This window comes from Alexandromys fortis, unplaced genomic scaffold, assembly GCF_014885135.2.
Source record: "Alexandromys fortis isolate MF-2015 unplaced genomic scaffold, M_Fortis_MF-2015_v1.1 scaffold_5, whole genome shotgun sequence".
Classification (NCBI taxonomy): Eukaryota; Metazoa; Chordata; class Mammalia; order Rodentia; family Cricetidae; genus Alexandromys; species Alexandromys fortis.
The window spans coordinates 20594142-20621756 of NW_026067924.1; the positions used below are offsets into that span (position 1 = coordinate 20594142).

General features: G+C 37.8%; 1 protein-coding gene and 1 pseudogene across 1 annotated transcript in view; one reads left to right on the top strand and one right to left on the bottom strand.

Moving 5' to 3' along the window:
* The window catches only part of Sugct (succinyl-CoA:glutarate-CoA transferase), a 653069-nt gene that overhangs the window by 273717 nt on the left and 351737 nt on the right, over positions 1–27615 (top strand). Inside the window, exon 12 of the mRNA XM_050142381.1 lies at positions 23502–23604. Within this exon, the coding sequence (XP_049998338.1) occupies positions 23502–23604 (103 nt within the window). The remainder of the gene's footprint in view (positions 1–23501; positions 23605–27615) is intronic.
* LOC126501611 (60S ribosomal protein L8-like) lies at positions 16935–18792 on the bottom strand (annotated as a pseudogene).

Here is a 27615-nt window from a genome sequence, read left to right on the forward strand (position 1 = left end):
GCCTGTTATATGGCTGCTTCATAGTATATTAAGAATTTTTATTCTTTTTTTTTCCCATTTGTGGCCTTTATTTATTTGTTTATTTTTGAGACAAAGTCCCCCCTATGTAGCTCTGGTTTGCTTGAAACTCATTATGCAGACCAGACTGGTCTCAAATTCAGATATATCTACTTGCTTCTATTTCCTGAATGGTGAGGTTAAAATTGTGCTAGGTAAAATTTATGGTTATTAAAACATTTGATTTGTATTTCATTAGACAATAGAGTTTTCACTAAATTGACAAATCTCTTTCTTGTTAGCTATTAATTGATTGTTTTCAAGAATTTTTATTGTTGCTTGTTTGAGGCAAAGTCTCACAGTCATTGAATTTGCACGTTTTAAAGCACAAGTTAGGTTGAATGTGTTTCCTGGTTAAGATTTGTTTTTACCTTATTACGTTGAAAAAATATTTTTTTTTCTTGACTGGTAGATAAGGTATAGATTATTTAAATATTTATAGATGTCATATTGAGCAATTAGCAAACGGATGTTTATCTTATTGAAAAAAGATTTGGTGGGAAGTTTTAGCTGCTGTTTCAGAGAAGTTTGAAGGGCTGTTGTGGGGGAGGGTGTGACACAAAGCTCCTCCCTACTCATCTGGAATCAGGAAGCACACAGGCACAGCTCTTAGAAGAGGGTGAACAGTTGTTGTCTTGCACTTCCAGTATGGTGTCTCACCCGAGTGGATTCTTAGAAAATGATGAAGACATGGCAAGGAGGGCAGAGAAAGAGCAGAACGACTAGGAAGATGATCGCCTCATTTAAGTAAATCCAGGATGGAGAGCTTCTCAGCGGTAGAGGGCTTGCTTTACAAGCACAGAACAAACGCGGGTCCCATGCCTAGTACTGTAGGAAAACAAATAAGGAGAAGGGGAAAAAGATTTTATTGCGGGTGAGTTGCTTCTCAGGGATCACCTGTCATGCACTCCCTTGGCAAACAATGGGGAGACAAGCCCGATGTTTGTTTCCATGGGTGAGAGGGGGTTTCCTAGAGGATTCTTTTCACCTTTGGGACCCAAGGAATCATGAGTACCATTTCTAGCCTAAGTCTCTCCCCACCATTCTCATGCTATTTTATTAAGTGTAGTTTAAAAAAAAGTGTTCTCTTTCCCAAGACTCTTCATGCGTGAAAAGCACAGATGAGAAAAATGGGCAAATTTGTAAGGCATGGGCTTTTTTTTTCATACTTCATTTGAAAATTTCCTTTCTGTAATAATTTCAAATTGAATTCAGCATAGATATATTAAAAACAGGGACCTGGTAAAGGAAAATTAAAACGGGGTCATAGTGTGTGTTCTTTAACAATTGCACTGCATCTCCATGCAGTTGAGTTTAGATTACAGCTGAGGTGTTGTAGCTATAGAATCAGTATAGACCGGAAGGCCTTAGTTTGAGAAGTCTAGCAATGGCAGCAACAATACCTAATTCTTAAAAACACTTTGTAATAGGCACTTGTGCCCCATTTAACCTTCCCCTGGTCTATGTTTTATGCCATGAACATATTATTTTGTGGTCCTGTAGCTTCTTAATATACTTTGAAACCAAGAAATGTGCTATCTTCAGCGATCCAAACTGAGATCTGATGTTGTGTGTGCTGTCACAACTGCTGGAGTTCATCTTTACAGCTGCTGGACTATTTCTGCAAGACAGTGTTAGTCATTCATAGCCATTCACTGCCTCTGGCTCTTGTGCTTTTTCTGCCCCCTCTTCTGCAATGATCCCTGAGCCTTGATAAGAGGGAGTGAAGTTTGTATTATATTTAGAACTGAGTAATTTTCAATTTATTTTTTGTTCATTCTATACTTATGAGTCCCTGTATTAGTCACCTTGCTGCAAGTAGAAGCTTTTGTGATGGGGACTGAGAAATATGCTAACTTATAGGTATAATAATAAATTATTAGAAGCCAGATTAATAACATTTCCACTTAGCAAAATATTAGTAGTAAGTTTTCCCTATGGCTTATGACCTGTGTAGCCATAGTTTCCTGGCCTGACAATAGGGTGAGGTACAGGTTTCATCCTGTGGGACTGAACTTAAATCTAATCAGAAAGGGGTTGGTTACTCCAATGACATTTGTGCCACTATTACACCCATAGGCAAATCTCTCCAGGATAATTATTATTGTTTCTTACTAGATTCACAGCAGAGCTCTCCAACAGGTTGCAGAGCACCTTCTATCATTATAAAAGCCAGTCAGTAGGGATTAAACTTCTTTCAGTACAGATTAATTTCCTCATGTTGTACAATTCAAATATGTGGCGTGTTTAGCAATAGGGTCTTACTGTCAAGTTATAGGAGGCCACCAAGAGCATTGGCAATATCCTGTGCTGACTGAATATTAATGGAACCTGACTGTCCAACACTCCAAAAAAGGAAACCATTCATGACTGGGCTTCTGTGTTAGTCTCTGGTGTCTAGGAGAGGAGTAGCTTCATTTTAACTTTAAAAATGTGTATGTGTTTTAGGAGGATTAGAGTAGTAGGTTTCCATGAGAGATTTTTGAAAGGTTTTTAGTGTTATTTATTCTTCCTTATATTCACTCCAATGGATATTCTTGAAGCGATTCAAATGATACGGTAGGTAACTTTTTTGACCTATACCCAGGATTGCCAAATTAAAATGATCACAAAATAGTATGACTATTTTTAATTTTAAAAATATAGGTTCATTAAAATGCTAAAGAATATGCATAAACCAAAATCATTTTCACATAATAAAGTTATAGTTGCTTTTGTTTCTTTTTAATTAAATAACTTTTCCCCAGTAACTTTATAATGCTTTATTAGTAGCTCTTAATAAGGGTGTCTCAATTAAACAGGCTTATTTTCTAGCATAGATAGGCAACCTTTTAGGTCACAGAACTGAGACAATGTGTCTCTGTCAACCTTCTGGAGTCAGATTTGCAGAATGCTGCTGGAGTTCATAAGCAGATGTGGCAATGCTAGACAGGCCAGTGATACATGATCCAGACTGCATTTAAATCTCCGTAAAACAGTTCATTTGTGAGCTGTGAGTGATAGTGAGTGTGAATCAGAATTGTTAATATACTGACAACCAGTGTGAGTCTTAAGACATGCTGGCTACTCAAGCTCTTGTCTCATTGTGTTTAAGAGAAAGTTGCATGGAGATTTCTGCGTGACACTGAGAAAGAAGGCTTTGCCTGGGTTCCCTGGATATGTGCTCATTCTGTCTTCTGTGAGCCCTGCACATCAACATGCAGATGATGGGGAGAGCTAGCGAATGCTCAAGGGAAAAAAGATAATTTTAACAATAATTCACTGTAAAATAGAGAGAAAAAGTCCCAAGAGGAAATAAGGTCTAAAGAAATTACAGGAAATATTAAACCCATGATTCTGTTTATGGTAGGAATACTGACCAACACATTCCAGCTGTTTCTCTGTGGGTTATAGAACTGTTACAAGCCTGTTTATAGTTACTGAGCTGGAGATTCTAGCCTGAATCTTGTAGAGCCTCACTGGTTTCGTTTAGGTTTATTCATTTTCTCTAAAGATTATTTCCTGCAGGAATGCAATTCTCTATCAAAATTGTATTTCTAAAATTCCCTTACCGTATCTGCCCCTTCCCTGCCAATAGTTCTTTCCCCATAATGCTAGTTTAGTTGTATTTGCTTAATACTAAAATAGCACTTAACTAGTACTATATACTATTCTAAATGTCTCCAGTATGTTCATTTAGTTTCTTAGAATAAATTTATAAACTAGGGGCTATTATCTCTCAAGGCAACACAAAAGCTAGAATCTTAAGCAAAAGAATAATAATTTGTCTACATTAAAAGTAAAAACTTTGGACTGGACAGATGTTCAGTGTGTGAATGATTGCTGAACAAGTATGAAGACCAAAGACCAAATCTTTAGCACATTTGTAAAAAGCAGGCACGACCAAATGAGCCTGGAACCATACCATTAGGAGCTGTAGAAAGGTAGGTCCTGGGAATCACAGGTCAGCCCAATCTATTTGAAACAATGGGCTTAAAATTCAGTAACAGATTCTGTCTGAAGGCAATAGATGGAGAGTGATAAAGACATACAATGTCCTCTTCTGACCATTTATATTTGTACACACATACACACACACACACACACGCGTGCACACACACACCACAGACATACCATGCATGCACATTCATAACCATCCACACTCCCATATTCCCCTGCACCACAACACAATTTAAAAATATTTTCTATCTGAAAAGTTAAGTAAGAAAAAAAAAGCTGTAGTCTAGAAGTAAATTGGAAAGCATATATTTGGCAAAGGGTCTTTGCTTTGATTATTCAACAGTTCTAATAAGTCCATAATATATAAAGAAAAAGAAATAAAACAATATCTAGCATCTTGTGGCCATTAGGACACAATATTGATTTCCCTTTATATGGGGAATGCAGCTTACACAGCTATAAGGTATCACTCCATCTCAGACTGACAGAACTTTAACTCTGATAGTAACAAAACCGGTAAGAACATGGGCTGTGGTAGAAATAGCAATGGACATGAAATCCTTTAGGAAGCTGTTTGGCTAAAGAGAAGAGAGTGAAAGTTGTCCGTGACTAATTGTATATGCCCTAGAGAAGGAAACGCGTGTTACAAAGAAATAGATAATTTATACAGAAAAACTATGAATAACGGAAACACTCTGTAGAGAAGGTGTCATTAGTATGAAAAAAATGAATAGTGTTAGTATTCAGGAAAATGCGCAGAATTATTGTGAATTCCAGGTACCCTGCACTAGTGAGAGCTTGTCTAACAAACAAACATACCAACAGTGTCAGCTACTCTTCTATTGCTGTGGTAAAACATTATGAGCAAGACGACTTATATAAGGATGCTTTTATGTGGCTTATGGTTCCAGAAAGATAGAAGTCTTCTATAGCTGGGAAGCTTGGTAGTTAGCATCAAGCATGGTGGCTGATAAGTTACATTTTGAACTCTGAGAAGGAGGCAAAGAGAGCAAATTGGGAATGGTGTGAATCTTTAACCTTTCCAAGCCTACCTCCAGGGATATCCTCCTCCAATAAGACCGTATCTCCCAAATCTCTCCAAACAGTGTCACCAATGAGGAGTAAGTATTCAAATGCCGGAAACTCCTGGGACTCCATCTCATTCAAACCCCAGCATTCTACATCCTAGCCTCCATAGTCTTGGGGCCCTGTCATAATGTAAAATTTTCAGGTGTATTCAAAGTATTCAAATGCTTGAGACTACTGAGACATCATCTCATTCAAACCACAACATTATACTTCCTAGTTCCCATAGGATTATGGCCATCTCATAATGTAAAATACATTTAGTATAACTTTGCAACTCTCTATAGTCATTCACAATCTTAGCCTTGTTTAAAATACAGAGACTAAAGTCACTTCTGAGAATCTAGGCAATCTCTTAATTGTAAACTCTATAAATTAAAAAAGACCAGTTACTCCCAATAGTATGATTGATAATGTACATTACCACTCCAAAATAGAGGAATGGGACATAGTAAGGAAATACTGTACCAAAACAATACCAAAAGCCAGCATGGCAAATGCCAAATCGTCTAGTTCCATGCCCAATGTCTGAGACCAAGTATTCAGATACCAGATACTATGGGTACATCATGTTCAAAACACACCACCAACCCCAAAATCATTGTAGTATATTTAAACAAGAAATGTTCACTGTATAAAATAAATGAGCCACATATCCATGTTTGACAAACTGGATAGACAAATTAACTTCACAAATAAGAAGAGAAATTGTAGTACAAACACAAAACATGTTACTTAGGAGTTCTATGAAAAATGCATATTTATTATAAATACAGTAAGCTGAAGAGATACACAGATGTATTAAAATACTTTGCTTAATTAGAGAGATGCACAAATGTAATATAAAACTATATTGAATAGAGTGGTGGACAGACATAATATAAACACTTTATTATGAACATAAAGATAAAATATATGATATAAATAATATAGCATAAATAGAGATCCAAAGACATAATCAAATATTATACCACACATGCAGATATGACCAGATGTAGCAAAAATATTATAGCATAAATACAGAGATACACAAATGTAATATAAATCTGTAGCATCAATAGAGAGGCATATAAATATAATATAAATATTATGTCATCAATAGGGAGACACTCTTTCTAAGTGGATCTGAAGTCCAGTTAAACAACTGTTGATTATCATTAATATATATGTATCACTACTGCACCTTTAGGGATATCTTGCCATGCTGAGCATTGGTGTGGTTCATAGTCTTCATAACTTAGTACAACTATTAATTACAACCTTTCCTTGGTATTTACATAGCAACTTCTGGTATTATGAAAGACCGTTCTGAAGGAAAAAGCTTTTGGGTCAAATCTAACTTGACTCTTTCAGGTCTGAAGTTCTATGGTATCTCCTGCAACAGATGCTTATCTTCAATTTCTAGGAGGCAATCTAGGGGCAACAGAAATACTTTATATCGTCTTGGGAGCTTCTTGGGCTCTCTTGGCAACAATTCATGGGAGGTTTCTTGTATCTGATACTGGAGATTTTGTTAGTGATGGCTCTTAAGGGGGCATTGTTAGCCTGAGGCATAATTTCATTTAACTGTATACATTTGTATGTACATACACTTATATATATTAAGTTTAATTTCAGGTAAATATAAATTTGTATGATTACTTATGGCTTCTTAAATATTGTTAGTGTTATTTATTCCTCCCACCCTTTCCTTCTCTATTGACTGCCAGTTCTACTCTCTAATTAGAGACTTCTATTTTCTTATTTATACCTTTATATCACCTCTATCCTGGTATTTTCCTCTTAGTGTTTCCTTCGACCCCATGGTCACTCTTTACTGACCTGGTACTGTCATTTTTCTGGGTTATATTTTCACATCTTAAGATTTGTAGCTAGGACCTGCAGATGAGAGAGAACATGTAGCTTTTCTTTCTGGGTCTAGGTTTACTCGCTCAATATGATCATCTCTATTGCTTCCTTTCACCTGAAAATGCCATAACTTCATTTTTTCTATAGAGCTCAATAGTATTTCATTGTGTGTGTGTGTGTGTATATGCACCACATATTCATTATCCATTCATTAGTTGAAGGGCATTTAGAGTTGTTTCTATTCTGTAATATGTTGAGTCTTATTCAGAAAGCCCTTTTCTACACCTATAACCTATAGGCTACTGCCTATGTTTTCTATTTGTTAAAGAAGTTTAGGTTTCACATTGAGGTTTTTGATCCATTTGGAGTTAATGTTCATGCAACGTGGTAGATACTAATTTTATTTTTCTACATGTGAAGATACTGTTTTGTTCATGATGCTGTCTTTTCTTCAGTGAATGTTTTTGAAATATTTGTTAAATATCAGATAGCAATGGTTACATGTGTTCATGTGTTTGTCTTCTGTTTTAGTCTGCTGGTCTACATGTCTGTTTTTGTGACAGTAACATATTGTTCTTATTACTATGGCTCTGTAACATATCTTGAAATCTGAAGTAATAATCCCTTCAGAATTTTCTTTTCTTTTGCTCAGGCTATATGGGACCTTCTGTGGTTCTAAAAATGGATTTAGGATGATGTTGTCTTTGGGTTTCTCATATATAGCTTTTATTATGTTAAGGTATGTTCACTTTGGTTTTTCTGTGCTTAGGACTTCTATCATGAACACATGTTGGCTTTTCTCAAAGGCATTTTATTAATCTATTGAGATGATCAATATGTGATTGATCAAGATGATGTGATTGTTGTCTTAAGTCCAATTATATGATTTATTATATTGATTGACCTACTATCACTGTATCTCTGGGATAAAGGCAACTTGATCATGGTGGATGGTCTCTTTCATATATATCAGGTATTTTACCAAATATTTTTATGTCTGTGGGATGTAAGTCTTCAGTTTTCTTTTTCTGCTATCTTCACTTCAATATTAAAGCAATACTGGCTTCAATGAAGTAGTTTTGAAGTTCTCTCTCTCCTCTGTCTCTATCTCTCTGTCTCTCTCTCTGTCTTTGTCTCTGTCTCTGTCTCTCTCTCTCTGTGAATTAGTTATAGTTCCTTGAAAGTCTGGAAGCATTCTGGTATGAATCCTTCTGGCCATTGCCTGTGTTTTCAAAGCTTTTTATTACTGCTTTAACCTCCCTATTTTTATTGGTCTGTTTAGGTTTTGGTCTCCCTAAGGTTTACCTTTGATGGTTTGGATGAATCTAGAAACCTGACCACTTCTTTAAGATTTTCAACATAATGGAGTGCAGGTTTTAAAAGTATTTCATTATAATACTCTGAGTTTGTTTGGTGCTCGTTGTAACATATCCCTCCTCCCTTTTGAGTCTGTTAATTTGGGCCATATCTGTTTTTCTTTTTAGTAGATGGGCTGAGGGTTTGTGGATTTTGTTTATCTTCCCAAACAACAGTCGTATTGAATTCTTTAATTCTTAGTATCATTTTCTGTGTTTCTCGTTCATTATTTTTGCTCTGATTTTTATTATATTTTGCCATCTACTCGATTTAGGTTTGTTTGATTCTTGTTTTTCCAAATTCTTGAGTTACATCATTAAGTCATTTATTTGTGCTCTTTCTGATTTTTTAATGTAGGCACTTAATGCTATAAATTTCCTTCATAGGAATGCTTTTAATGTGTCCAGAGGTTCTGTTGTATTGTGTTTTCATTTTCATTTAGTTCCAAGATTCTTTTGCTTCTGTCGTGATTTCTTCTCTCATTCATTTGTCATTCAGTAATAAGTTGTTTAATCTTCATGAGTTTGTGTACTTAGTAAAGATTTATTTGCTTTTGATTGTAAGTTTTATTGCATTTGTTGTTTTTTTCTTTTTTTGTTTTCCACAATGTGGTATACTTTAGAGACGCCTCCATGGGCTGCTGAGTAGAATGTACATTCTTTGTGATTTAGGTAGAATATTCTATAGATAAATGTCAGGTCTATTTGATAGATGATAACATTTAGTTCTAATGGTTCTGTGTTTATTTTTTGTCTAGATGACCTATCTATTGAAGAAAGTGCAGTGCTGAATTCACTTATTATTAATAAGTTTAGTATTAATTTGTGTCTTTAATTCCATAAGTTTACTTTATATGTAATTGAGTACTGCAAAACATGACATGTATGTGTTTAAGTTTGTAAGGTATTTTGATTAATTATTCTCTGGATTAAATGAAATATCCTTCTTTTTCTATTTTGATGAATTTTGGTTTGAAAACCTTTTTTTAAATTTTTTTATTGAAAAAAAAACAATTTCTGCCTCCTCCCCACCTCCCATTTCCTTCCCCGTCTCCCTTTTCCCTCCCCCTCCTCCCACTCTTCTTCCCCTCCCCCATTCCTCTCCCCCTTTCTCCTCAGTCTGAAGAGCAGTCAGGGTTCCCTGCCCTGTGGAAAGTCCAAAGTCCTCCCCCCTCCATCCTGGTCTGGGAAGGTGAACATCCAAACTGGCTAGGCTCCCACAAAGCCAGAACATGAAGTAGGATCAAAACCCAGTGCCATTGTCCTTGGCTTCTCAGCAGCCCTCATTGTCCGCCATATTCAGAGAGTCCGGTTTTATCCCATGCTTTTTTAGTCACAGTCCAGCTGGCTTTGGTGAGCTCCCAATAGATCAGCCTCACTGTCTCCATGGGTGGGTGCACCCCTTGTGTTCCTGACTTCTTTGCTCATATTCTCCCTCCTTCTGCTCCTCATTGGGACATTGGGAGCTCAGTCCGGTGCTCCAGTGTGGGTCTCTGTCTCTATCTCCATCCATCGCCAGATGAAGGTTCTATGGTGATATGCAAGATATTCATCAGTATGGCTATAGGATAGGGTCATTTCAGGTTCTCTGTCCTCAGCTGCCCCAGGAACTAACTGGGGACATCGCCCTAGGCACCTGGGAGCCCCTCTAGCTCCAAGTCTCTTGCCAACCCTAAGATGGCTCCCTTAATTAAGATATGTGCTTCCCTGCTCCCCTATCCAACCTTCCTTTATCCCAATCATCCCGTTTCCCCAAGTTCCCCCCAACCTCCCCTTCTCACTTTTCTCTCCCCATCTCCCCTTACCCCCCTCCCACCCCACCCCCAAGATCCCAATTTTTGCCCGGCAATCTTGTCTACTTCCCATAACCAGGAGGATAGCTATATGTTTTTCTTTGGGATCACCTTCTTATTTAGCTTCTTTAGGATATCAAATTATAGACTCACTGATCTTTATTTATCTCTAGAAACCAATTATGAGTGAGTACATCCCATGTTCATCTTTTTGGGTCTGGGTTACCTCACTCAGGATAGTGTTTTCTATTTCCATCCACTTGCATGCAAAATTCGAGAAGTCATTGTTTTTTTTTTACCACAGCATAGTATTCTAATTTGTATATATTCCACACTTTCTTCATCCATTCTTCCATTGAAGGACATCTAGGTTGTTTCCAGGTTCTGGCTATTACAAATAATGCTGCTATGAACATAGTTGAACAAATGCACTTGTCATATGATCGGGCATCTCTTGGGTATATTCCCAAGAGTGGAATTGCTGGGTCCAGGGGTAGGTTGATCCCGAATTTCCTGAGAAACCACCACACTGCTTTCCAAAGTGGTTGCACAAGTTTGCATTCCCACCAGCAATGGATGAGGTTACCCCTTCCTCCATAACCTCTCCAGCAAAGGCTATCATTGGTGTTTTTAATTTTAGCTATTCTGACAGGTGTAAGATGATATCTCAAAGTTGTTTTGATTTCCATTTCCCTGATCGCTAAGGAGGTTGAGCATAACTTTAAGTGTCTTTTGGCCATTTGAACTTCTTCTGTTGAGAATTCTCTGTTCAGATCAGTGCCCCATTTTTTTAATTGGGTTAGTTAGCATTTTAAAGTCTAGTTTCTTGAATTCTTTATATATTTTGGAGATCAGACCTTTGTCTGTTGCGGGGGTGGTGAAGATCTTCTCCCAGTCAGTAGGTTGCCTTTTTGTCTTAGTGACAGTGTCCTTTGCTTTGCAGAAGCTTCTCAGTTTCAGTAGGTCCCATTTATTCAATGTTGCCCTTAATGTCTGTGCTGCTGGGGTTATACATAGGAAGCGATCGCCTGTGCCCATCTGTTGTAGGGTACTTCCCACTTTCTCTTCTATCAGATTCAGTGTGTTCAGATTGATATTGAGGTCTTTGATCCATTTGGACTTGAGTTTTGTGCATGGTGATAGATAGGGGTCTATTTTCATTCTTCTACAGGTTGACATCCAGTTGTGCCAGCACCATTTGTTGAAGATGCTTTCTTTCTTCCATTGTATACTTTTAGCTCCTTTATCGAAAATGAAAACCTTTTTTAAAAATATTGGGATAACACGCTTGTTTCAAGTTCCTATTTGCCTGAAGTACTTTCCCACCATCTCTTCACTCTAAGGCTGTGCATGTTTAAACTTCTGCTTTCTTGTAGACAACAAAAAGATAGGTTTTGCTTCTTAGTCCAGTAAGATAGCGTTTGTCTTTTGTTTGAGTGTTGAGTGCATTAATATTTAAAACTACTATCGAAAGTATATGTTGATTATAGTTATTTTATTGTCTTTCTCTTCTTTCTGCTATTTGTGCTCTTAGTTGTACTTTGTGTTTCAATAATTTTAACATCACTTGTTTTCTTTCTACAATCTCATGGCTATGCTTATTCATCTCTTCAATCTGAAGTATCACTTCTGGAGGGCTTGCTTGGATAAGCATGTGTTTTTTTTTTTTTAGCTTGTCTGGAGTATGAACATTATTTTCCTTTGTCATTATGGCAGATAATTTTGGGGTTCATTAATCTAGCTTGGCACCTGTGTTCTTTGAGAACTATAAGAAAATTGCTCCAGACTCTTCAGGCTTTAAAACTCCCATTGAGAAATCAGCTGTTATTCTGCTGGGTTTTCCTCTGTATGTTGCTTATGTTTTTTTTTCTCTTGCAGCTTTCAATACCCTTTCTTTTTTTCTGTATATTTCTTGTTTTAACTATGGTTTCCTTCTGTTTGGTGTTCTGTGTGCTTCTTGTATCTGTATGGGGTGCCTTTCCTTAATTTGGGGAAATTTTATTCTATAAGTTTGTTGTAGTCTTTTTATGAACCTGGGATCCTTCTCTTTCATCTGTGCTTATACTTTGAAGATTTGGTCTTTTTAATGATACCCCACACACATTTCCTGAACATTTCTTTTCTGTGTTTATTTTTTAAAATTTTATAATCATTGATTTTGTGTGGTATAAAATCTCCATTTCATCTTTGAGCCCTGGTATTCCATCTTCTGCTTGACCCAGTCTACTGGTGAACCTCTCCTTGTCCAGAGTTTTTAAACTGGAATAATGAGTTTTTCATTTCCATCTTCATTTCAGCTTAAGTTTTCATCAATATTCTTTGCATTGAATTTGATTTTATAATTCAAGATTGTCTTTGGTATTTCATTTAGTTTAAACCTTTGTTTTCTTGGGCATTCCTCAAGCATTTGTTCTCTTTAAGTTAATTATTTGAATGTATTGAGTTATCGTATTGTGTCTTCTTTAAAGTCCTTGAATTATTTCATGAAATTTTTGTTTTTTACTTTAATTTTTTTGTGTCCTGGGATTGATATAGATTATTCTCATTGGAGAACATTTCTACAGAATGGTAGACTTTCGGGGAGGGGTACTATCTTGTCTTTTCATATTGTATTTTTTAAAATGTGATCTGGGAATGTGGACTTATTTTGTTATTAGTATGTCTCATATGAGTTTCTTGAATGCCTTGGGATAGAGCAGCATTCATGATATACCAGTAAGGCCTGAGTTTGGGAAATCATTAGAGCAGACGTGGTTCCAGGGAGTCAAAATTGCACCTCACACAGATGTGTAATCACAGGTAGGTCTGGACACTAGGAGGGGACGTGTGAACTTGGTTCAACACACTAGACTAAACCTTAGCATATGTTGTATCTGGACGTTTGATGAGATAGGGTAAGCTAAGGTCAGGAGGGCTGATCAGCCTGGGCTGCTTTACAAGAAATGGGATTAGGGTGAGCCTGGAACCTGGAGAAAAGTGCAGACAAGACTGATCAGACAGAGCTTGCAAAGACAATGTGCAATTGTTACTAAATCTGGAGATTGGTGTCAAGTGAAAGTAAATAAGGGTTCGGGTCATTTACTGGTTTGTAGCTAGGCACAGAATGTGGAATTCAGGCAATTTGGAAGTTGGATGTTGTGTCTACAACTGGATTGGAAGAGGAGGGGAATGAGAGAACAGCTTGGCCATCCTGGTTCTTATACCACGTGCACTTTCTACATGGGTGTTGGTAGGAAGCAGAGCTAGGATATTATGAATTGTCAAAGGATGGAAGGAATTTGAGAGTATTGTCTGACGTAGATGATAATGTTTGCAAGAATAGGGACATTGGGATGGAGGAAGAAGAGAGAATGTAGGTCAGCTTCTCTGGGTTTAGGCTCCTCTGAGTTGCTACAGGGTCCTCGGTAGGAAGCAGGCTGGGGTCTGCCAAAGGAGAGGAGACAGTCTGAGAGGAGGGGACTCTAAGACTAATGGTAGCAGGACTGGGTAGACCTGAATGGAGGAGAAGGGAGGAGCACCTTTTCTATGTCATTTTGTTACCCTCTTTTAGCTTCCATATCATCACGTTCATTTATTTTTTCTAATATACTATCAAATAATTTAGTACATATTGATGAAATGTTTTCTGTGTAAGAAAAGAGTAACACAGGACTGATGAAATAGCTAAGCACATTGTCCTGTAAGTCTGACAACCTAAGTTCTGCTCTTGTAGCACAAGACTTAGGACCTAAGCTTGAACCCTGCAACTCACTTAAAGGTAAAAGGAAAGAAGGAGCTCAACAAAGTTTTCCTCAGACTTCCACAAATACGTCTCCTACTCAGTAATAATAGTAATAATAATAACTATAAAAAACATAAGGGCCTTAATTTTGTATATGTCACAGACTGTTCTTTTTTCTTTTAAAAACTTTTGTACACTATGCTTTTATTGCATTTTTCCCCTTCCTCAAATACTCCCAGATAACCCTCTCCCCTGTTCACCAAACTTCATGGCCCTCATCTGTCTCTCAAACTGCAAGAATAACAACTTCAAAAACAAACAAAAGGGATGATTGTGAAGTCAAATTTGTCCTGGACAACTGCTCATCCACCGAAGAAAACTCTCTTCTTTTCCTTCTCCCAGCAGGTGTCAATTCAAGTAGTTCCTTGGTTGTGGTGGGAATCTGTGCCCATCCTCCCTACTTCATGCTGGGATTTTGTCTGCCTTTAACTTGTATATATCTTATGCAGGCATATGACTCCAAATGACACGTTGCTATACCCATAGACCAGTGTGTCACTCAACCCTCATCAGTGAAGCTTCTTGCAGTCAGTGGGAATTAGCACAGAGACCCACAATTGGACAGAGAGAGATTTTAGAAAACTCAGCATTATGCTGGGCGATGGTGGCGCACGCCTTTAATCCCAGCCCTCGGGAGGCAGAGGCAGGTGCATCTCTGTGAGTTCGAGACCAGCCTGGTCTACAGAGCTAGTGCCAGGACAGGCTCCAAAGCCACAGAGAAACCCTGTCTCGAAAAACCACAACAAAAAACCTCAGCATTAAACTGGATATCTTTACCAACCCCCTTCCCTCAACTCTAAGGGATCTATGCAGAAGAGATGGCAACAAAAAGTTTACGAGTCAGAGATGGTGCCCAAATGTTCCAGGGAGAGAGTTTTCCAGGTACAACAGGGCTGATGCTCTTATCAATTCACAGAGACTTTGCCCTCTGTTAAGAAGAACTATGAAGAAGTGGAAAGACTGTCTTTGAGTTCCTTAAGAATCCTTTCAGCCAGCAAGGGAAGAGGCCACATTTCTTTGACTTCACATTGTCATTAAACATTTTGAAGCCAGCAGGCTGTGGGTAGAGGTGCACAGGCCTCATCTAGCTCTGCAGTCACATGGGCTCCACACACTGTCATGACTTCTAAGGTCTGGGTAGAGACATGCAGGCCTTGTCCAACTGGGACTCAACACAAGGTCAACATGCACACTCCCATTGCTTGTCAGAGCTGAGGCTTTACCTCGCACTTAGCTCTTGAGATGAGATGAAAAGGGACCTTTCAACTCTTTGGCCTCTCCACAGCAGTGTTTGTTGGTACCTCTTTAAATCGTCTCTAAGTGTCCTAGTTGTTGGCCTGGTAAAAGCCTGATTTATTGTTTCCTGCTCAGCTTGACTCTGTCTCCTCCCTCCCTATGGTGGAGCTGCAAGCCTAATGAGGACCAAGCGAGATTCCTGAGTCTAGTCATCACTGAATCCCTAGAGGCCTCAGGACAAAGATGTTTTATAGGAGAAGGCATAAACAAATGGTAACAAACAACAACAAAAAGTAAATATAAAAATGTATTTTAAAAATTTCAGAAATTTGAACTTTTGTGACTACAAGCTATCTGACAGATAAGCAGTAATAGATTGGCTACTATAGAAATTATTAACATTTGAATGTTGATCTGCAATTATGGGAGATTTTATTGTTATGTTTATTTTTATTGTGAGTAGAATTGCTGCCAAATAAATGTCATTTGTTGGTTACTTATCATATCCTTCTTGAAGTAATTTACAGTTATTATACTTTTTGTAAACCACGGACAGTTTGGGATGCAGAAAGGATAAGCAGGCTGACCTAGGAATTCAGACTTGGGTGATGTTAGGATTAAAAGTCGGTTTATCTCAGTTAGTGACAAGCGATGTTGCTATCGTCCAGATATGTCAGCGCTCTGCTGGGAGGTAAGCCTTGGTGCAGAACGCCGACTAGAATTTGTTCCGTGATAGCACCTCCATGTTTTAATCTTCAAAATACAAGCTAATGAATCAGTTCAGACTTGTTGCTGAAGAAACAGACATTTTGAAGCTCCAGGGTTGATAATCAAACAGCTAGAAAGATGTCAGGAGCAGCCAGGTCCAGGCAATTGATTCAACAAAGTTCCTCCATTTTCTCTTGCAATCCTGGGAATGTATAGTAATTCCACTGTTGATGGCTTATGGTGGCTACAGTTTGGATTTTCATTAATTTTCCCACTACAAATTTGGCGTAGAAAACAAAAACAAAACAAAACGAAACAAAACAAAAAAATTGCCTGAGAGCTCTGAGACTTTCAAATCACACCCACAGAAGAAGCATTTCACTAGCATGGGTGATGGCCCTGACAGCAGGACCACTCAAGTCCCATTCTATAGATACTTTTCTCTAAATTCTCACAGTAAAGGAAGCCAAGGCAGCATGTTTTTGTCACCATTAATTTGAAAGATTACCACATAGGAGAAAAGGTCATGTCACCAACTGAGTTCTTTAAACCCTAGTGTCCTCAACAGTAAGGACTCTAATACTCATTATGATGGTGTGAGGGCTAGGAATAATAGAGGCAGATCATGTCTTCTGGTGCCTGGTGCACAAGCATGCATGCGGTGCTGAGAGGCTGCTCTACAGCTGTCTCATCAAGTCTCTGAGAGTCTCAGCTGCCTGCCTCTTACTGTGCTGTGCTGCTAGGAACCCAGCAGAATTACAGCTAATGCATGGCTTTGGATCTAGGATAGAATTTCTGCTTTGCTGTAGAATTTTTATGTGCATTCAAAAGGTTACTTTTTCTTCCTTAGTTCCTTTACTTCCTTATGTTCTTCTGTCTTCCCATCCTTGCCAAGAATGCAAAGATCTTGGGTTTGCTTGTCAACTATATTATTAATTCTGAGGATATGGTAGCCAACCAGGAAGTGCGCCTTTCCTGTTAAAGCAGGTTGTGGGCCTGCGGAGAAGATAGTTACATAGATTTGATTGAAGATAGTAAGGTATCTCTCTCTCTCTCTTTCTCCTTCTTTCCTTCACCCTCCCTCTCTTCCTCCTTCCTTCCTTTTTCCCCATTTCCCCCAAAGGGCATGCTTCAGTAGCCCTGAGTTCTCATTCTCCTTCTCTCCTTCTTTTGCACAGTTTTGGTTCCACATAGTCTCCCAATCTGGCAGGCAGCAATGGGACCCACTTTATGCCTAGCAAGGGCATCTCTTCAGATAGTGGAGGCTTTGTCAATGAGATGGTTACCACTTCCAAATGAATGCTCTACAGGATTCATGACCACACCCCGTACATGCTACCAGCAATTCCTCTTTTCCTTGTTCTTGTGGTAGGTCCCACTAGTCTTTAAGATAGGTTTGTCAGTTCTGCCCCCCACTGGCCACTAAAACAACAGCTCTGTTGGCCCAGGAAATGACCTTCTTGGACCGCGAAGGCAGCTCTACTCAGGTCTCCTTGGTCTCCAGGTTGTGGGAGATGATTGTGGCATAGTTTGGGGAGGCTCATGCCAGTTTGACCCTGTCCCAGGCTTCTCCTCCAGACAACAGATTTTTGTACCCTCAGGTATGGTGCCTACAGGCAAAGCATTGCCAATATTCAGCTGGAACTTCTTACCACAGTACAAAACTGTCCAGTGTGGATTCTCTCTGCGCTGATGAATAGTTCCATCTGCTTCGTGATCAGTAGGGATCATGAGAGACCACTTTGGAGAGGGGAGTTCCATGACTAGGGTCTTGAATGATATCCTTTACCATGCTCTTAAGATAGCCATGCTGCCAGAAAAATGGAAAGATCTCCAATGCTCTTGGGTAGGTAGAATTAACATAGTAAAAATGGCAATCTTATAAAAGCAATCTACTGATTCACTGCAATGCCCATCAAAATATCAGTAAAGTTCTTCACAGACCTCAAAAGAATATTATTCAACTTCATATGGAAAAAACAAAAAAACTGAGGATAGTCAAAACAATCCTGTACAATAAAGGAACTTGTGGAGGCATCACAATCCCTAACTTCAAACTTTACTACAGAGGTACAGTAGTAAAAACAGCCTGGTATTGGCATAAAAACAGACATGAGGACCAATGGGATCGAATTGAAAACCCAGATATCAATCCATACACCTATAAACACCTGATTTTTGACAAAGAAGCAAAAAATATAAAATGAAAAACAGAAAGCATATTCAACATATGGTGCTGGCATAACTAGATATCAACATGTAGAAGAATGAAAATAGATCCATATCTATTGCCATGGACAAAATTCAAGTCCAAATGAATCAAAGACATCAACATAAAATCAACCATACTTAAACTCATAGGAGAGAAAGTAAGAAGTACACTTGAACGCATTGGCACAGGAGACCACTTCCTAAATATAACCCCAGTAGCACAGACACTGAGAGAAACAACTAATAAATGGAACCTCATGAAACTGAGTAGCTTCTGTAAATTAAAGGACACAGTCAGCAAGATAAAATGACAGCCTACAGAATGGGAAAAGTTCTTCACCAACGCCACATCAGACAGAGTACTGATCTCCAAAATATACAAAGAACTAAAGAAATTGGTCACCAAAAGAACAAATAATCCAATACAAAAATGGGGTATATACCTAAACAGAGAACTCTCCACAGAGAAATCTAAAATGGCTGAAAGACACTTAAGGAAATGCTCAACATCCTTAGCCATCAAAGAAATGCAAATCAAAAGAACTCTGAGATTCTATCTTACACCTGAAAGAATAGTCAAGATCAAAAACACTGATGACAAACTTATGGTGGAGAAGATGTGGGGTAAAGAGAACACTTCTGCATTGCTGGTGGGGGTGCAAAATGGTACCGCTGCTTTGAATTTCAGTATGGCGATTTCTCAGAAAATTAGGAAACTACCTACCTCAAAATCCAGAAATACCACCTTTGGGTAAACACCCAAAGGACGCTCAATCATACCACAAGAACATGTGCTCAACTATGTTTATAGCAGCATTGTTTGTCATAGCCATAACATGGAAACAACCTAATACCCCTGACCAAAGTATGGATAAGGAAAATGTGATACATTTACACAATGGATACTACAAAGCAAAAAGAAATAATTACATCTTGAAATTTGCAGGCAAATGAATGGATCTAGAAAACATCATATTGAGTGACGTAACCCCTACCCAGAAAGACAAATATCATATGTACTCACTCATAAGTGACTTTTAGACATAAAGCCAAAAAAGCAGCCTATTAGTCATAATTCCAGAGAACCTAGACAACAATGAGGACCCTAAAAGAGACATATATGGATCTAATGCACATGGGAAGTAGATTAAAAAAAAGATCTTCTTAGTAAATTGGGAGCATTGGGGCCATGGTAGAGAGTAGGAAGAAAGAGGAAGGGAGGGGAGCAGAGAAAAATATATAGCTGAATAAAAACAATTTAAAAAAAGATAGCTGTGCTGCTCAACGAAGTCCACAGTATGCATGTGCAAGGAGCTCTTACAATGTTTCACCTGTGCGTGAAGCACTGAGCCCACAAGCATGCCAAAAGAGGGGCTTTTCTTAAAAACAAAAGATATATGTTATATAATATATATAGTGCTAGATTTTAGTAAAATACTTTTATTCCTGTGTACTATGTAATTTGATATTAACCTCTATACCTTTTCCCTTCTTCTGTTTTCCCACTATACATGTTCCTTTTCTTATAGCTACCTTTGCCTGTCATGTGTGTATGTGTCTGTATATGTGTGTGTGTGTGTGTGTGTACAAAGTCTCCACAAATAAAAGGAAAAAAAGCACTATTTGTCTTCCTCAATCTGGCTTTTTTTTGCTTAATATGATGGCCATCATTAGTGCCAATTTTCATGCAAATAGCATAATTTCATTTTTATGATGGAATAAAACTCACATATACAAACACACATATAATATTTTATATGAAATATATTACATTTTCGTTATCCATTCATGTGTTGAAAGTCTACTGAATGGCTATAGTGTGTAGTGGAGACAATATGATTTTATTGTCTTATTTTACTTTTAAGTGTGTGTGTGTGTGTGTGTGTGTGTGTATGTGTGTGTGCACCTGGGTTTGTGCACATGAGTGCAGATGCCTATGAAGACTGGAAGAGGGTGTGGGATTTCCTGAAGCTGGAGTTATAGGAGGCTATAAATTGTCCAGTGTGTGTCCTCTGCTACAGCAACAAATACTCTTAACCCAGCAGCTCTCTCTGCAGCCCCGAAACAAAAAGCTTTAAATCAAATGTTGCCACTGTCCATTGTGAATCAGCAAAGACTTGGGCTGTGATATAGTGGTAATGTATGAATAATAACTCATCATGGGAAGGGTGTTTCCACAGAACAATGGGGAATAAATGAGTGAAAGGAAGAAGTGCCAAGTCTAGAAGGGCTCAATTTAGCAAGGAGGAATGAATGCTCTACTGATGGGAAACAAAAATTCTGTTGAAGATGGATACAAGAAAAGTTAAGGCTCAAAATGAGTGTGTGATGTTTCCTGCAGTGATATCAGGGTCATGAAAATGAACGTATTGGTTAGCTTTGTGCTTCCATGTTAAAATAGCTGGAAGTTGTTTTTCCTCCTGATTCATGATTTCAGACACTTTAGTGCATGGCTGATTGGTTCTGTCTGATTCAGTAAGGCATTACTGCAGAAAGGCAGTATACTGTGGCTGGGTTGTGGTGGAGAAAGCTGTTCAGTTCATGGAAGCTAGTAAACAGAAAGAGACAGGACTGGGCTGGCTACCAACATTCTTCTTTCAACTAGACTTAGCCATTTAATGGTTCCTTGCACCCAAGAAATGCCAGTCTGACAATCAGAGTTTCATCACATGACCCTCTGGAGACCATTTATATAAGGAATAATTCTGAGTAAGTGACAACAAGGAGTGATTGGACTAGCAAAATAATACACGAGAAAGAACTAACCAAAGAGGTACTAAAGAGAGGACGGTATCACAGGGCTTACTGGTAGGGTAGTTGAAATTGTAAATACTTTGTGAAGACTCTGAAAAGAAGAGTTGATTTAACAGGTGGTGGCTTCAGGCACTTGGAGACTGTAAGAAAGGGCATTAGTGACTAAATTGGTGACTTGGAAGTAGAGATGAACTGGAAAAGACATCCTATCTATAGTAGAGATGATGATGCCTGGTTCAGAATACAAATTCCTGATATCAAATGGGTTTGACATAATTAAAGAATTAAATATTCAAGGTAAGTTAATTCCAAATTAAGTCTTCAGTGTTTATAAGTCTCCACACAACTCCCTAGCAGAATTGAGCTCTGAAGCTTGCTAGTCAGACTTTCCACTATCTTTCTGTCTTGTCTTCAGAATTCTTTGACTCTGAGTTATAGTGATATTTTATTTATGTTTTAATAAATTTTCTCGGTTATAGAGATATTTTATTTATGTTTTAATAAATAAAGCTTGCCTAAAGATCAGAAGGGCAAAACTAAGCCACTAGACACTACAGGTCAGGCAGCTGTGGCACACATCTTACACTCAGGCCTTGGGAGACAGAGGCAGATGGACATCTGTGAGTTCAAGCCCACTCTGGGCTACTCAAGATCAATGCAGAGACAAATCCAAATAGTGGTAGTACACACTTTTAATACTAGTACTAGGGAGTCATGCCTTTAATCCCAGACTAGAGGGATTATAAAATGGGAGGGGAGATAGACTAGGTCTGTTTAGCTGGTTTAGTTTGCAGTCACCCAGCCTTGGTAGAGGAAAGACTTCTCTGGTAGCTTTTCTGGCTTTTGGGTTGAACTCCAATATCTGACTCTTAGTTTTTATTATTTGTGCTACACTGAGTGTTTTAAATTAGCATTTTCCTTATTTATTTTTTACTTATTTACTTAGGGTTTTTGTAGTTAATGAAACATGTGCTCTCACCCCTCTGCTTTATAGATAAAGAAAAGGTTTCTACATTAGACTTAGATGAAGAGATAGCTTTTTGGAAGAAGATGATGGTCTGGTCTTCTAGGACAGGTGGAATGCAACACGTTCCAACTCTGATTAATTTTGTGGCATTTAGGGACCTGCTCCACCTCCACTCATGCAACAGCTTTGGCCTTTGATACTGCCTATGCCCCAATTGCCTTTCTAAAGTGCATGGGTTGACTTCCATAACATGAGGTAGAGTCCCCTTTTGCCCTCAACATGAAGTAAAACCTTTTTTCGCACACTGATGAAAATTTGTATAAATATTAAATCTTCATGTCTTCTACCAACTTTCCTCTAGCTAGCCTGACTCCTTGAGATATTGACACACATTTTCTGTGTGAATCTTTTGGACCAATTATATGGTCCACTGTTGATAAACTACTAGTCTTGTAAATTTATCAGATAACTATTATAACTATTAAAACAAAATATTATTGTGTTTTCTTAGGAAAATATAAATAATTGACACTCTATGGAAAAGTTTCCAGGTTCAAAGTATCTTTTAGATTCTTTCAACATGTACCAATGTGATGATGTGCTTCTAACTATGTATGTATGTATGTATGTATGTATGTATGTATGTATGTATGTATCTATCTATCTATCTATCTATCTATCTATCTATCTATCTGTAAGTCTTGGAAATATAAATATGAAGAACAAACCAGAATCGGGATATACTTATCCTTACATTATGGTGTTTCCATGAAAAAACTTGATTTTCAGTTTTTCAAAATAAATTATATTATTTCAAAGTACATATAGATAGGTAAAAATTATGGGATTGGCCGAGAGGTGGTGGCACATGCTTTTAATCCCAACACTCGGGAGACAGAGGCAACTGGATCTCTGTGAGTTTAAGGCAAGCTTGGTCTACAAATTGAGTTCCAGGACAGTTAGGGTTTCACAGAGAAACCCTGTTTTGAAAAACAAAACAACAAAAATTTAAGGGCTGAAATTAAAATGTGTATGCTATGTAGCCTAAGATAACCTGGATCTGATCCTCCTAATCTCACTTCCCAAGTGCTCGTAGTGCAGGGGTGTGGAACTATCCCATTTGTAAAATTCTGTACCCATTACAGTTCAAGAGAAAAGGAAAGTCATTGTGCTTAGTGATAAGAAACAATGCTTTGTATGTAGAAGCTGGCTACGGAATACATGGGCAGATGTCTACAATTCTTACATCACAGTGAAGATTAACAAGTAGATAGAGCCAGTGACTGTGGCTATTAATGGTTTTCTGCCTTGTTGGTAGCTTACCTTTAAAGCACGATTTTATTTTTAGTTTTGAGGAATTTTCTAGTGTCCTAACCTGGTATACTGTACTCGAAACCTAAACAACATTTTATGCCATGATTTCATGCTCACATTGCAATTATGATGATTATATCTGTAGATCTCTCAAAAGCGTTGTAATTCACTGCATCCCCCCTCCCCCCCAAAATGTTTCCTTTCCAGGGATGCTTTGTCGGAGAATATTTAAGCTAAAACTAGGAGGAAGCATTCCACCTACCTGAGTGGAGGCACTGACAGCAGGACCACTCAGGTCACATTCTGTCGTTAATTTTCTCTAAACTCTCAGGGTAAGGAAAACCAAAGAAGCATATTTTTGTCACTCTTAGTTATTTTGAAAGATGGCCACAAAAAAGAAGAGCTCATGTCATCTCTTTAGTTTGTAAAACATGCTATTTGTCTGCACCTAGGTTTGCAGAAGAAGTAACTGCCAAGTGGCTTTGTCTCTTTGAAGGAAGTGGGATCCCATATGGTCCAATCAACAGTATGAAGGATGTGTTCTCCGAAGCCCAGGTTTGCACTTTTGAATTTTCTGGTTATTTTTTTTTTAAAAAAATCCTTATTGACATATATAAAGGAACAATAACCATTGATCATAAGTCTAAATCTGATATGACATTTTACTATTTGATTAAAATTGCTTGTGGCTCTAAAATAAAAAAAATCACAATTTAGAATGAACTAGCTGCTGACACTCATACTTTCAAATCTGCTAGATCCAGCATACTTAAGCTACCTAAAATTTCCAAAGCCCCAGGCATTTATTTTTTTCGGAAGAATGTAAATATAGCCCGGGGTCAGGACACAGAAATCCCCATTTATAGAAATAAATATGGTAAGTTTCACAGTTACTATACACTCTGATCGTATTGCTGTCTCAAAATGTGCAAAACAAGTACTGCTTAGTTGTGTAGAGTTCAAGCTTTTTATGTGTTTGGTAACTTGTGTGATGTTCTAGGATCAAGATTATGTGGATAGGATGTGTTCTGAGCAGGAGAAGGGACACCTCCTTCTATCACAGTCTTCAGGTTTCCCTGCTGTCACACTATTTTGATTTTATTACTTCAATTACCATAGCAAATAGAAGCAACTTGCTATATCTCAGATTCCTGTAATAACCTACAAAAGCAAGGGAACTCAATATTTATTCTATGAATATTTTACTATGACTCAGAAATCTTGACAGTTTCTAACATTTGCAAAATTATGCAGTATTTCTTTCTTGAGTTCTTCATCCATATATACTAGAAGTTTTTAATTTTAAATGAATTATTTGAAAAAACACACTTTTTGAAAGGAGAAAAACTGTTGGAAAGTGAATGTCTTTAACATGAGTGCTTTTATTTTACATAGATGTTCACTTCAAGGAAATGTGAATGCATTTAGTTCAGTAGTTACCAGACTTACTGTAGAAAAGTAGAGAAGTTCAGAAATTCTGCTTTGTTTTGTTTTCCTCTCAAGAATGTGAAATTTTATTATCACAATAAAATAATGGGAAAGTATTAGGCGGGGAGGTTAGGGGGCCTGTCCGGTGTGTGTTGTGTGAGAAGAAGAAACCCCGAATATCAGGACCTTATGTCTGCTGACTCCTGGGAAGAGGTGGTCACGTGCTCATATGCCTGTTTACCAGAAAGCTGGTTGGCTCACTTTATGTCTTTAACTATTGCTCTAAGCTATGGCTATGAGATGTGTAGAATTTCCAGCTTTTCTCAATTTAGGGTACATTTCCCCAGAGAGATCTCTTAAAAATTATTCATCAGCATTTTTGCTATTCCATATGTGTGTGTGTGTGTTTTTTAAATTAGGAATAAAGATACCAAAAAGCAAAAGTGAATTTCTGTAATGTTAATATTGCAAGATTATCTAATTTTAGTTTTTTTTTTTTTTTAAATTTTACTTACTACCATTCAGTTACTCAAGTGGTGGGGTAATTCAGAGAGAATATTGGCTCATTGTGGTAATATTTTGTTTGTGCTTTAACAAGTAAAGTTTGCCTGAAGATCAGAGTACAGAGCTAGCTACACTAGTTAGCCATAGAGTCCAGGCAGTAGTGGCACACACCTTTAATACTAGCATTCTGGAGACAGAGGCAGACAGATCTCTGCAGGTGAAGTGCAATACCACATTGGATTAAGTGAGACTGAACCAGTCTGAAAGAGAAACAGAGCCAAGCCATGGCTCACGCCTTTTTTAGCAGCACTAGGGAGGTGGAAACAGAAAGTGATATGGTAGGGTGGAGATAGGAATACAAGGCGAGAGATCTGAGCTCAGGATTCAGTCTGAGGTTTCATAGAGGCAGTTTGAGAATTCTTAGAGACGGGATACTTCATTTGGTCTGAGGATTTGATAGATGTAAGAACTAGTAACTGGCTGCTCTGTTTTCTGGTCTTTCAGCATTTACCCCTATATCTGACTCAGGGTCCTTTATTATAAAAAACAATTAGAAATGTATATTTTATAACTAATTATCCCTTAATTACAAGTGAAATTTAATAGTCCAGATTAATTACAAGTGAAATTTAGTTAATTTAATAGTTTTCATTGCAAATAATTTTTTTTGGATGGTAAAAATTTCTTGGGGTTAGTCTATGGCATATTGTTTTAATAATTAGGCCATCTGTCAGTTTCAGAAGAATGATATTATTTGTTAGCTACCATCTTCTCATAGCACCTTCAAAGACTATAAAATACCCTTTTACCTGTTGAAATAAGAGCAGCGAGGCTGCATCCCAGGCACCCGGCCGCCCGCATGGCTAGGTAGTGCCCAGAAATAATTACACGGAAACTGTATTCTTTCAAACACTGCCTGGCCTGGCTAGTTCCAGCTTCTTATTGGCTAGCTCTTACATATTGTTCTAACCCATTTCTAATATTCTGTATAGCCCACGAGCTGGCTTACCAGGGAGGATCTTAACCTGTGTCTGTCTGGAGCGGGAGAATCATGGCGACTCCCTGACTAAGCTTCTTTCTCCCAGAATTCTCTTCTGTTTTCTCCACCCACCTAAGGGTGGGCCTATCAAGGGGCCTAGGCAGTTTCTTTATTAATAACAAATCACTCCCACATCATTTACCCACCAAAAATAAATTCTTATTATCATAGTTTTAGCATCAGAAATATTTAGTTTTATTCTCATTGCTATTGATAATTGAACCCTAGAAGCAAAAGAGAGTTGTCTTCTTCATTCACAGTCAGATATTGCTTTGGAATATAAGTACTAAAATATATGTGTGCAGCTTCTCTGGGCTTTGTAAGCACTAGAGCAATGTACTCTTAACATTATAGAAATAATAAAAGATGACCGTAAAATTTTCAGGTGGTCTTAGTTGTTCCTTCCAAGAAATGGATTGCCTCCTTCCCCTTCCATGTGAAGTGCTTATCTCCCTAAAATTTTGAATTTTGAAAGAATTGTACAATGTAGGGAAAATCATAGTTTAAAAATGTATAAGATGCTTTAGGAAAACACATTAATGTGACATGTAAAATTGTTCATTCTGCCAACTTTTTGGCTTATTCCTGTAACCTTATCACTCAGGAAGTTGAAGCAGACAAAATGTCTTGGGTTCAATTCCTCCCTGGGCTACATAGCAAGTTCCAGGCCAACTGGACTAAGAGCAAGACCCTATCTCAAAAACAAAACAAATAAAAAATATAAATGGTCATTTAAAAGAGTATTTTATTTATTCAGTTGCCTTATTGTGTTTACTAGGTACCAAGTGTTAGGAATTTAGTACAAATTTAGTATTCTATGCATTTCTGAAAAATCAATTAAAAAGTGACTGAACTAGCAGGTATTCAATAATATTTGTAGATTGATGAACCACAAAATGAAAATTTAGTTAAGTATGAAGAATACAGGTTTTCTAAAATTTCAAGTGGTTCCTCTGTGCCTCGGAAACGGGATTGACCAAATTTTTCTTTAGGATTAGTTGAATTGTTTTTGAAGGCCTCAGGAGACTGAGTGCAAAATATTTTTAGGATTGGTTACTAATTTTATGAGCATTCTAAACTATAGTTTCTTTAAATATTAAACATTAAAATGAAATTTTATCTCTCTCTTGACAGCATCAGGCAGAATTTTAGCACAGAGTAGGGGTACAAGGAAGGCTGCATGCTAGCTCAATGTAATGGCAGCTTTCATTACAATGGTGCTTGTAGTGATTTGAATGAGAATGTGTGCCCACCAGACTCATATGTTTGCAAGCTTAGGCTCCAGATGGTAGAACTGTTTGGGAAGGATTGGGGTGTGGCCTTTTGGAGTTAGTGTGTCACCTTAAGAAGGCTCTGAGCTTTCAAAAGACTCGTTCTTTTGAATTCTTAGCTAGGTCTCTCTGCCTCATGCTGACAGATCTAGATGTAAGCTCTAAGCCTGCAGCTCCAGATCCGTGCCTATTTGCCTTCTGTCAGGTTTCCCACCCTCTGCAACAGTAAGCCCCGAGTCGGTTCTTTATTCTTTTTTTTTTTTTTTAATTAATTTATTTATTTATTAAACATTTCTGTCTCTTCCCCACCGCCGCCTCCCCTTT